Source organism: Thermobia domestica, chromosome 3 (genome assembly GCF_964235325.1).
Source record: "Thermobia domestica chromosome 3, izTheDome1.hap1.1, whole genome shotgun sequence".
Classification (NCBI taxonomy): domain Eukaryota; kingdom Metazoa; phylum Arthropoda; class Insecta; order Zygentoma; family Lepismatidae; genus Thermobia; species Thermobia domestica.
In genome coordinates, this window is record NC_137456.1 from 109723164 (window position 1) to 109735727 (window position 12564).

Consider the following 12564-nt stretch of genomic DNA (forward strand, 5'->3'; position numbering starts at 1 on the left):
AAGGTAGAATCTGAACCACCGTACTGCGTTCTAATTTTCATGCTCTCCCACCGCGAATCGAAAGGTAAACGCCTTAGCCTTTCGACAAGCGGGAAGGGTTGTACCCCAGACAAAGGCGCTATTCACTCGTCTATAAGGGAGTAAAATAACATTATTACCTTAACGCCATGTGACTGAATAAATATTTGCATCATCTTTTACTTTAAAAGTACTGAGAAATTAAAATTCGTCCTGAACTACATCGTGTTCTACAATGTACTACTATTTTACTAAACGACGTAATAGGATACTATTAATAATAAAAGTCACAATTGTACTTACATCAACATCAAAGTAGTAAAATGGTAATTCGGCGTTACGTTTTAGTGACCCCTTTTCATCTTTTTATGTACGATTTTTTTAAAGGAATTATGCTGCTTCTAGAACTAGATGCTATTATTAGTTTCCTCCATTGTAGAGAGAATGTTAATGTTTCTTCAACCATTGCTATTAAAACTTTTTGTCAAAACCCACTCTTTCCTCTTCTTACTATGTCGTATTGTGATTTAATATGGCATGGGTATTTGTTGGTTTCTTTTTTCCAGAGAAATGGTAAGAGAAAGTAGTGGTTTCTGACAAGAAATATTAATAACAATGATTCAAGAAACATTAATATTTTCTCTACGATGGAGAAAACTGATAAAAATATTTAGTTCTACATGCTGAAATGCAGTGTCGAATTGCCAGTTTCAAGTTGCATGCTAACGTAAGTACAATTTTATTTTTTGGTATGACTATATTACTTTTGTCCTTAAAAATGTTATTGCCTACAATAAGAATGTTCCTCAACAAGTGTTTGTATTTGCTGCCACAACGTTCTTTCTCGTTATAAATCTTATGTTTTCAATGAAATATAAAAAAATACATAGAATCTTACCTCCTATCCGCGGTCTCCTATCATCATCTTGAGCTGAAGAATTAGAACCACTGCTATGGGTACTGCTATTGTCTCCTACGCCCCTGAAAATGTAACGCACTTCATTAAACCAAAAGAATTTAAAGTATTTGATTGAAGAGTACAGATAAACAAAAAATAATACACAAAACGCACCGAATTTCATATGCGTCGATGGTATGTCTTGTTGGTGATGGATTAGAATAACTTGCTATTTTCTAAATTTGGCTTCAAGTTAAAGCACTGTGTAGGCTACATGAAACAATAATATATTATTATTATTAATAATGAAAGAGACGATGATGAAACTTCATTTATTGACTAAGGACATCAGCAACACGACTATTTCGCTCCTATCATAAGTCAATGGCCAAAACACTTGTTTCATGCAAAGAATGTCAAATTAAAAACTAACCAAAAAGATTTAAAGCCCGGTTAGATAAATGAAAGTCTTAGCTGCAAAAATATATTGCATGATGGTGTCCCACCAATAAACTCACTCTAATGAGATTTAGGATCGAACTCGGTCTTTACATCTAAAACGAAAAAAAGAAACTAGAAATAGCGTTTCAAATATTTTTATTACTTAATTTTGCTTACTTTTCGTAGTCACATGCCTTATACTCTAGTCTATTAACTATAAACAGTAACTTTCCCCGTAAAATAAGACTTTTCAAAATAATAAATCAAGACTAAAGTGAAGAAATCATACACAACCTCAATCTGTGTGGCTGGCCTGGACAAGTTGCATTTCACATTCTTGTCGGCCTTAAGAGGTAGCGACTCACTGAACCCAGTGGATACAGTACAACTTTCAAAGCAATTATCAGTACAAATGGAAGCTCGGAATACTTGCACTTTAAGGACAGTAGTCCTTGAGCCAGACCCCGAAAAATGGGGTGTCTGGTTTCATTTAGAGGGAGTAAATGCCACCTGCATTTCTGAGTAGCTAATATTCTGAACTTTCAAATTTGGCATGATACTTCTCTTAAAGCGGTAGCTTTCAGGGGGTAACCCCCCCCCCCCCAATTTAGAATCTTACAGACATTTTTTACTTAACTCAGTGGTCTTTTGAAATACCTATATATCTGTCCACTTAAGTCATAGAACAATGAGTTATACCTCGTTTGATTTGGAATTAAATAGGCTTTAAAGTGATGTAACACACTTACCTATAGTACTGACGAAAGGGAAGTAATGAGTGAAAAATTAAGAAAAATGCCCTAAAAATGCCCTTTTTACAATTTTCTTCTCTTATTACGTGGCAACACTGCATGAAGAGTAAAGGACACCTATATTTCAGAGTAGCGAATACTATAAGCTTTTAAATATGGTATTATACTTCACTGTGGGTGGTAGCTTTCAGTTGCTAAAACCCCCTTTTTAGATTTCTAATGAAAATGGTAACGAAATCCCGTGTGATCTTTCGAAATTCCTTTAACTATGTTCGTTATGATCACAGAAGTAAAAATTACGTCTCTTTAGTTTTAGAATTATATAGGCTTTTAGATGATTAATACAGTTTTCAATAGTACTGACGAAAGGGAAGTAATAAGGGAAAATGTAAGAAAAATTCCCTAAAAATTCCCTTTTTACAATTTTCTTTTCTTATTACGTGGCAACACTGCATGAGGAGTGAAAAACTCCTATATTTCAGAGTAGCATATACTGTAAGCTTTCAGATATGGTATGATACTTCACTCTGGGTGGTAGCTTTCAGTTGCTAAAACTCCCTTTTTAGATTCTTAAAGAAAATGGTAACGAAGTGGGCTTTCGAAAGAGAAAGATGATCGTGTAGCCCTACCTGGAAATATTGTGCCTGGTAAATTTACTCAACTTGCTTGGGATAACATTGATAGGTTGGAGGAGACCCTGTCTGGAGCGGGAACCACTCATCGTGTGAATGGAATAGCAATACAGTTAGAATCAAAGTCACAAATTAGTAGTCTGGTTACAACAAAAATGGCAGTAAAGACAAGACAACGAACTTTTGTTGGTGCCACGAAAGACCTAACGCCTTACATTCCTGGGAAAAGAGTTGGTCCAGTTGTAATTGGGTATGATGATCCTATTTGTGAAGAGTTCGTTGCAGCGTCAAGGTCTAAGAATTTATTTTGGATTATGTTGCGGTGTATAGATCCCCAGAATCAGCTAATTCCAAGTTGGACTGGATTCAACATCAATCTACTGAGGGATCGTGAAATTCAACCAATAAGCTTAGCTACCTACCAACAATAAATTCGCCAGCAACCAGTATGACTACAATATATGGGATACTAAATCGTTCACTCATCATAAAGAAGCAACTACAACTTCAGTCTTTAGTTCTAACTGCAGATCAAGCTATTTACTCAAAAGCAAATGAAATTGTATGCAAGAATACTGAAAAGTACCGGACAATAGTTTTAAATCTTGAAGGATTCCATACTATTTGTAACTTCATGGGCATCATCGGTAGACCATTTCAAGATTCTGGCTTGCCGGAGCTCTTATCCGAATCAGGAACTGTTGCTGAGGGATCCATAATTCGAAGTTTACAAGGGAAACACTATAACCGTGCTATTCGTATGCACAAGCTAGCATTTGAGTCACTGATGAGAATAATCCTCAATGAATTCCGGTTATGGTTACAGTCCGAGTACATAGATATCTTTCCTGTGCTGAGTCTAACATATCTCAATTGTTCGAGGAAATAGGAGACGCCACTACTGAGCAGTTATCTCAAATTTTGTCAGAACAGTCTTTTGTAACAATTTGGAAAATGTTTGAAGCATATCTGGACCATCTAAGGCACGAAAATGGTGACCTATGTTCCTTTTGGATATCCTACGTCGATATGGTAGATGTTCTTTTAATGACAGTTCGCGCAACAAGAGAAGGTAACTGGCCGCTTTATCTGGTAAGTATTCGAAAGATGATCCCGTGGTGTTTTGCATATGACCATCTAAATTATGCACGCTATCTTTCGGTATATTACAATGAAATGTTAGGTCTTGAGAAAAATCATCCAACTGTGTATGAAGCATTTCAGAGAGGCGAGTTCTCCGTCCAAATGGGGACAGTCAATCCATTTGGGAAAATTCCTGCAGACCAAGTAATTGAAGAGACTGTCAACAAAGATACCCAAAGGCCTGCTGGAATAATCAAATTTAGCACTCGGCAGGCTGCTGTTGAAAGGTACTATTTAGTTTCAGATGTAAGGGCAGAATTTCTACGTATCCTTAGAGAAGCCACAAATTCTTCGCTAAAAAAGTAAAATCACTCATCTTGACCTTTCACCATCGAGAATCAAGAAGGATGAAAAAAATGTTTCGTCGATGGTTGAGATATTGACGAAGGAATGGACAAATCCTTTCAAGGAATTTAATCTGCTAAATATATCTTCTGGTATGGTAGCTTCTGTAGACATCACAAACGACTTACTTAATGCTTATGAGAAAGGTGAGAAAGCATATAAGAACTTTAAAGAGCAACGCCTCCAGAAAGGTGTGCAGCCAGGGGCATTCCACGCTCCAATGCGTAAGCAAGGATTAAAGACGTTTGCCCATTCAAAGAAAAGTAAAACTATTAAAGTTAAAGGGAGAGACGTTATTCTAAAAGTAGGCAGGGGTATTTTTGCCCAGATGGCTATAATAGCTCAAAAAAGGAATCTGAACATGAGGGAAGTGCTTGTTTATCCTCTTGGACCATTACCTTGGTCTCGGGCAACGCCACAGGGAACCATTAGGAAAACCGTCAAGTCAAAGCTGATGCATATGTGAAGTAGAAACTGCGAATCAGAAACAATACCGGAAGAGACTTCAGCATACATTGTTGACGCAATGAGCCAGGTGCACAAATTAATGAAAGTACCTAAAACATTTGGCCTCCTAGCAGAAAAGTTACTTTCAAAAATATTACTTGATTCTGGTCGTTGCCCTCGTGTTGATATCATATTTGATACCTATGAAAGTAGGTCTATAAAGAATGCAGAAAGAATGCGGAGAGTCTCTGAGGACAGTATGTATATTCAAAACATCATGGCTGGACATCCAGTCAGAAACTGGAGAAAATTCTTGAGCAACACTAATAACAGATGTGAGCTCATTCACTTTCTGTGGAAAGAATGGCAGCTTTCAAAGTATACTCAAAAACTGGGTAACAAAATTGTGTTTTTAACATGCGAGAAGGAGTGCTGTCAACTGTCTTCAACATTACCAGTGACAAACATTCCAGAATTATGGTCTTCACAGGAGGAAGCAGACACAAGACTTGTGCTTCATGCGTTTCATGCTCTTAGATCAGGCTGCTCTACCATTATAATCAACAGTGAAGATACAGATGTTGCAGTCAAAGTACTGAGCACCTTTGACGAACTAACAAAGCATGGAGGACATATTTTCCTGAAGAGTGGAACATCTAACCGTCTTTGTTACCACGATATGAACAAGATATATCACGCAAATGGGGAAAACATTTGTGCAGCCTTAGCAGGATTTTATGCTACCACAGGCTGTGATACAGTGAGTGCTTTTCCTGGTAAGGGAAAGTGTAAAGCTTTTACACTTTTTAAAAGGGGAGAGTTTGTATAGGCACTGAAGGAACTGTCAGAAAGTTTTGAACCCAAGAAAGAGACGATGGATATAGTAGAAAAGTTCGTTTGTAGGTTGTATGGTCACAATGTGAACTCTGTAAATGAATTAAGGTACTCGCTGTTCTGTGCAAAGAAAGGTTTAGTTGAATTCCATCTGCTACCACCATGCAAGAAGGCTCTTGAAAAACATATCCAGAGAGCTAACTACCAAGCAACCATTTGGAAGAAAGCACTGGAAGCGAATCCTGACATACCAAGTCCCAATCTTCATGGCTGGAGGACAAACGCATCGGGTGAGCTTGACATCGATTGGATGGATTGTCGGCCTGCACCAGAAGAAGTGATGGAGCTGTTGTCGTGTACGTGTGTTAAGAACTGTGTGCCATCCGATTGTAAGTGCATGAAACATGCATTAAAGTGTAATGACATGTGAAAAATCCAAACATGTGCCAATTATCAAGATGAAGAAATATCTGAATTGTTAGACGAAGTTGTAGACTCAGATGAATATGAATGAATCAAAATAAAGGATATAAGTATTCAACAAACACTGTGAATATGCAATTGGCTACAAACTATATCATAAGACACGCTTATTTTTCCATGTGATTATTATTTTCATGGCATATTTGAATGATGATCAACATAACTAATGTAATGTAAATAGAATGTTATTTAGATCTTGATATGTGAAGAATATTTCTAATGATGCTGTAAACATTACCATACTGAGTTACGAACTTCTCTTTAACTTACATACCGCCATGATATTTTACAATCAAAATATTTTCAAAGTTAAAATATTATGTTTTCGAAATGTTTATAAAGCATATAGATCTATTCTCTTGCACCATTCAGTTCACTTCAAACATCAAGCAATTTACGAACGGTCTGTGAAAAAAAAAAAAAAAAAAAAAAAACTGAAACTGAAAGACATAACCCCCCTTCCTGCCTCCGCTTCTCTTTCCCTACAGAAACTTTAGAATTTTCTGATCTTTCATGGTCAGTTATTCAATTATATAAAACCAGGATCAGAAAACTTATTACAGTTTTTTTTTTTTTTTTACATCAACTTTTCTCGAAATCATTACTAAATTTTCTGCCTCTCAAGGACTAAAGAATCTGAAAAGGGGGTTTTATTCCTTGAAAGCTACCGCCCACAGGCAAGTATGATACCATATCTGAAAATTTATAGTATTGGCTACTCTGAAATATAGGAGTTTTTCACTCCTCATGCAGTGTTGCCACGTAATAAGAGAAGAAAATTGTAAAAAGGGAATTTTTAGGGAATTTTTCTTACATTTTCCCTTATTACTTCCCTTTCGTCAGTACTATTGAAAACTGTATTAATCATCTAAAAGCCTATATAATTCTAAAACTAAAGAGACGTAATTTTTACTTCTGTGATCATAACGAACATAGTTAGAGGAATTTCGAAAGACCACGGGATTTCGTTACCATTTTCATTAGAAATCTAAAAAGGGGGTTTTAGCAACTGAAAGCTACCACCCACAGTGAAGTATCATACCATATATGAAAGCTTATAGTATTCGCTACTCTGAAATATGGGTGTCCTTTACTCCTCATGCAGTGTTGCCACGTAATAAGAGAAGAAAATGGTAAAAAGGGAATTTTTAGGGAATTTTTCTTAATTTTTCCCTCATTACTTCCCTTTCGTCAGTACTATAGGTAAGTGTGTTACATCACTTTAAAGCCTATTTAATTCCAAATCAAACGAGGTATAACTCATTGTTCTATGACTAAAGTGGACAGATATATAGGTATTTCAAAAGACCACTGAGTTAAGTAAAAAATGTCTGTAAGATTCTAAATTGGGGGGGGGGGTTACCCCCTGAAAGCTACCGCTTTAAGAGAAGTATCATGCCAAATCTGAAAGTTCAGAATATTAGCTACTCAGAAATGCAGGTGGCATTTACTCCCTCGAGATGAAACCAGACACCCCCTCTGGCTCAAGGACTACAGCAAGCGATAACTATACAACTTCTTAGGAGATATAGTATATCTTGTGACTGGAACGAGAATCAGCTCCTTTCAAAATCAATCCCTTACTACTCCTTCACAAGAATTTGTTGCATTAAGTTACTACTCAAGTATATAATTAGTGTTTGTATTGGTTATTTCTTAGATACATTTTAACAGAATATCAATGAGATATAATAAAAGAAAAAAATGTACTCCGGTCTTAAGTAATGAAATAAATAAGTACTAAACTATTAATACAGGTTCGAAACCTGAAGAACACGAAGGAACGAAGGACTTGGTAGTAAATGCCAAATACAGTATAAGAGAGATGATGGAGATATGTTGTAAGTTCAAGTACTTAAATCCTTAAATATCAATTACGTCCGGAGGGTGGGTTTTTCAAAGTACTCCCGTTTTCTCCCTCATTATCATTCCACTGAACATTTCATGTTATTTCTTTGCATTTACCATCATAATCATCTTCATGATGTACAGTTCGCAACAAAAGAAATTAATGTACTGGATATCCAATTTGAATATGAAATATGCTATTTTCTTTTGTTGATGACTCACCATCCGTAGGACAATAAACTTAATGCCATTTAATTAGTATTCGTTTACCGCTGTTTCTAAGTAACTTCCTACTGCTAGGTTATAAATAAATATTTATGTTTGGTTGCTTTTAGCACTTAATGTAAATTATTATTTGCTTGTGCCTTACTGATTACTTCATTTTCAGACGCTGCCTGCGTTCATCTACAAGACATGTTACATAGCAAATAAAACAAAACAAATCAAAAAGAACTTTATTGCAATGGTCTTTGTTCAGTAATTGTGTACATCAATATTGCCAGGTCATCATTCGAACTCCCTACATCGGTTGACGTAAATACTATTATTACTAGTCTTTGTTTCTTGAACTGCTTAATAATATGATGCTACAATTTACTGAGACTGTCTTCGTACAAATTAAAATGCCTATGTCTTGTTAAAATATAAAAATATTCCTAAGGTTTCTTTTCTAATTGTACTTTTTACTTTGTAAAATGTAGCTATACAAAATTTGTGCTTCTATTCAAATAACTGTTTTGACAATTACACATTGTTTTCATTGCTTTTAGAATTCCTAAGTGTTCCTTGATCCTAACTTTAATATTAGTTTTATTTTATTTATTTTATTTATTTATTTATTTATTTATTGGACTCAAGACATACTTCTGGGCTTTCGGCATCTATGGCCATTTTAGCCTGTCACGTATATGGTATAACGTCCCTCGGTGATCACACTATCTGGTAAGTGAGCAAGGAAGAAAGGACTTGGTAAGGAATTAAGCGGCCTGACACTTTTGTTAGGTACCATCTCAGCATTTGCCTGGTGTTAATGAGAAAAGCACAAAAAAAAAAAAAAACTTCACTCAGAATAATTGGCTTGAAAAGGCTTCTACACCTTTCCGACCGAGTGTCCCAAGCGGGAATCGAATCCGGCTTATATCTATTGGAGGAATTTGTACTGACCACCATCCAGAAATTTAATACATGTCCAAACGACAATATACACTGTACTCGGAATTGATCAATTTACATAGCAAATGTTAACAAAATAATTTCATAAACTACAAAAAATTAATTTCCAAAAGCACATACCGTTTACACTTATATAAAGGGTTAACTTACCCTCCTGGTACTTGTATTTTTGCAAGAAGCTCTGAGATTTTCTGAACAACGAAATCACGGTCTTGAAGTTGAGCAAACAAAAAACTAGTTCTATCCTGCAATGTGATAAGAACTGACTTATCAACGGCCGGATTAGATGCTTGGTTCTCAGCTTTTTCCACTAGACTAATGTCTCTAAGTGGTATCACAACTGCAACAAGACCTTTTACCTAAAACAGAAATTTTAATATTAGTCATCTTGTTCAAGGCTGAAGAGAAAATTTGGGAGTATCGTACAAAGTATTATAAAAATTTTACGAGTGGTTCTAAAGCAATTCAAGAGCTTCAAAATAATTTATTGAAAATATATTTTGACTGCTCTGACTTTTATTATTTCTGTTTGTTTAAAAATAATTATTGAATTTACAAATGTAATAAATAATGAATCTCTTATATTAATGAAAGGTAAAATTAACTCTTTTTATATTAGGAGATATAAAATTTAAATGATTAGGACGACCTTCTATACTTAGATTTCACTTCATCAAATACACAATAAAGGCTATTCAAAACTACGTCTTCAACATATTTAATTAACCAATAACATCAAAAGAAAGAAAAATTAAGTGAAATTTTTAGTTTAATTTGTTATGCTCGGTAGGTTACTAGAAATAAATATTAAATGTAGGGCAATGAAGAAACAAAATAAACTAGAATGAAGACAGCTGGATGAAACGAAAGAACGCCGAGACAATCCATAAACCCGATGCTGTGCACCATAATCTCATATAGCCTACGATGAAACTAGGATTCTTGGACAGAGATTCTAAGCCGCCGTTTAGGGGGAGCTCATTGAAAATCTGTAGTTATATGCGTTTACCCACATGATTATCAAAAATTCCTTATTAACGGAAAGTACAGATGCAACTACAATTTATAAGTAAAGAAAGCTTTCGACAGAAAATGTGTGCAGTACATCAATTCAGTTGGTCAAAGCAAGAAAGAAGCCGAAACATGTAGCCAAATTTATTGATTACTTTAAAAAAAAAAAAAAAAAAATCTGCAAGCATTGTTTATTCTCCGTTCGCTCTGGGCACTGAGGCTATGAGAGTTGTTTCTCCCGAACCACCAGCTGTTACGTAGACAGTTGTTTCTGTGTTCGTAGGAAGCCTCGCCCCTTAAAGAACTCGTGTGTGCTTCGCGCGATGACGTAAGCTGCCACTTAGCTGCCCGGCTTCTACGAATGTCTCCTTGTAGTGTAAAACAGGTAATAGTAAGGGAAAGTACGGAATCAGGGTTTTGAGTCAAAATGAACGTTCGTAACTTAGAATTCTTGTTGAAACATGTTTAAAAATGAAAAGTAAATTAAAAACTGTGATACAGTTATCATCATAAATGCTAATTGCATATATTCAAGGCTCAAAACTACTGATTTTGTGACTGTTAATGTAAAGTAATAATCATAATATAGAGGAAAAGTAGAAATAGAAAAACAAATAAAAACGTATATCGGAGCTACAATAGTTTAACTGGTTGGTTAATGCTTTGTTCTATTTAAACGCTATTATTACGGCATGTGAGAGTTACTTTCTGATCGTATTATTAGTTGTTTCAATACACTAAAAGGCTTGTTTTTAAACGAGCACAATTTACAACTGAGTGAATCATTTTTGGCAATACATTATTGGCGAGAGTCGGCGGGTTACGTCCTGCATTTGAATGATAAGGGCTCTAGGTTCGATACCATTTAATTACTATTGAATGTTGTCCCAGAATAAACGGTAGGACGTAATAGGAAACCATTATATATATTTGGAATGAATAATTTAAGGCTATTTGTTACTGTGAATGGAGACTGGTAACGTTCATGGATTTGATGTGCACGGTCCTGGATTTGATTACATACAGCCAGTTCTTGGTATCTCATAAATAATACGTATGTGCACGCTTATATATATATATATATATATATATTGTAAATACTAGATGCTAATAAATATATTGAATTCCATTTAATAAATAGCTAATTAGCAGAAAATATAATAAAATTAAATTGGTGAGCAGACCGTATCGCGTATTAATCCTTAGAGGAAATTTAAGTAACATATATATATATGTTTTCAGAACCGTAGGCTCGCCTTGTCAAATACTAACATACACTGTATTATTGTCGAGCGTTTTCGATTGGGCTCGACTGTTCAGATATTGCCTTAAGTGGCCATGTATTTTTTCTTCCTCAGTTACTAACACAAATCAGGCAGCCACAGACGTTAAATGTAATAAAATATTGTTATTGATTTTTAACAAATTGTTTGATTTCTCTGAGATTGCGGCATATATATATATATATATATATATATATATATATATATATATATATATATATATATATATATATATATATATATATATATATATATATATATATATATTTCCCGGTGTTACTTCCAGTTCTTCTTGAACTTTGTGTGTCTTTATAACACAACTTAAGAGTAATACAAACAGGAACTGGTACTATCCCAATTAAAAGTCCAGACTATTACACATTGGACTACTGGAACAGTGACATTTTTATCGTGCGCATTTAGTTTAAAGCGTTTGGAGATCCTGCAGAAAGAACGGGACAATACAGACATGCCTCAGTTTCAAATAATCAACCAGATCTATGACAAACAACCGTTTACGTTAGAAAACTATAATTTTAAAATATTAAATTACCACTACTTACGTCATACTTGAGTTTGATTACTAAACATTAAACTCACGCTTAACACAAATCAGTTTCTACAACGTGAGACTTTAAAGTGTCGAATAGGAGTAAGAGATTGGAGTGGGTGCGTTATACTGCAAAGGTCTTTTGCACCCGTCGGTGTCTAAAATTCAGTAACAAGTCTGCCATGAAACAAAATATGGGAGAGAAAACTTGCAAACACAGTGATAAAATCAGTAGGGTAAAATTAGTAACAAAGTGGGGTATTAATCTTTTTTGCCGGAACTCGCGGCAAGGCTCAAGTTAGTATTTGAAAGACAAAAGAATTCAAATACTTGTCAGGGTTGTCAATTGAACTGGAAACGAAAAATACTTTTAGTGACAATAGACAGAAGACAAACACATAAGGAGGAAGCAAGAAATGAGTTAAGTACAAACATAGGACAATTACACTACTGGTAAGACATGTAGGTAACGAAGAAACATAAAACTTGAGATGTTCAGTGGTCATCTCCAAGTAGTGTTGGTAAGTTTGCTAGTACCGCAAAGTCACCTCGAAACTGAGCATGATAAGAACAATCCACAAGCAGATGTTGAATACTTCGTCTAGCTCCACAGGCCCCACACAATGATGGGTCTTTGCCACAAAGTAGAAATCCATGTATTAAGTAAATGTCCAATGCAAAATCGAGTTAGAATTCGTTCCTTCCG

General features: G+C 35.1%; 1 protein-coding gene across 3 annotated transcripts in view; it reads right to left on the minus strand.

Moving 5' to 3' along the window:
* Positions 1 to 12564, minus strand: part of Tbc1d8-9 (TBC1 domain family member 8/9) — a 104194-nt gene that overhangs the window by 55497 nt on the left and 36133 nt on the right. For all 3 annotated transcript variants that reach the window (XM_081751439.1, XM_081751436.1, XM_081751438.1), the window contains exons 9-10: positions 9165 to 9373; positions 917 to 999 (exon numbers count right to left, since the gene is read on the minus strand). In XM_081751439.1, the coding sequence (XP_081607565.1) occupies positions 917 to 999; positions 9165 to 9373 (292 nt within the window). The remainder of the gene's footprint in view (positions 1 to 916; positions 1000 to 9164; positions 9374 to 12564) is intronic.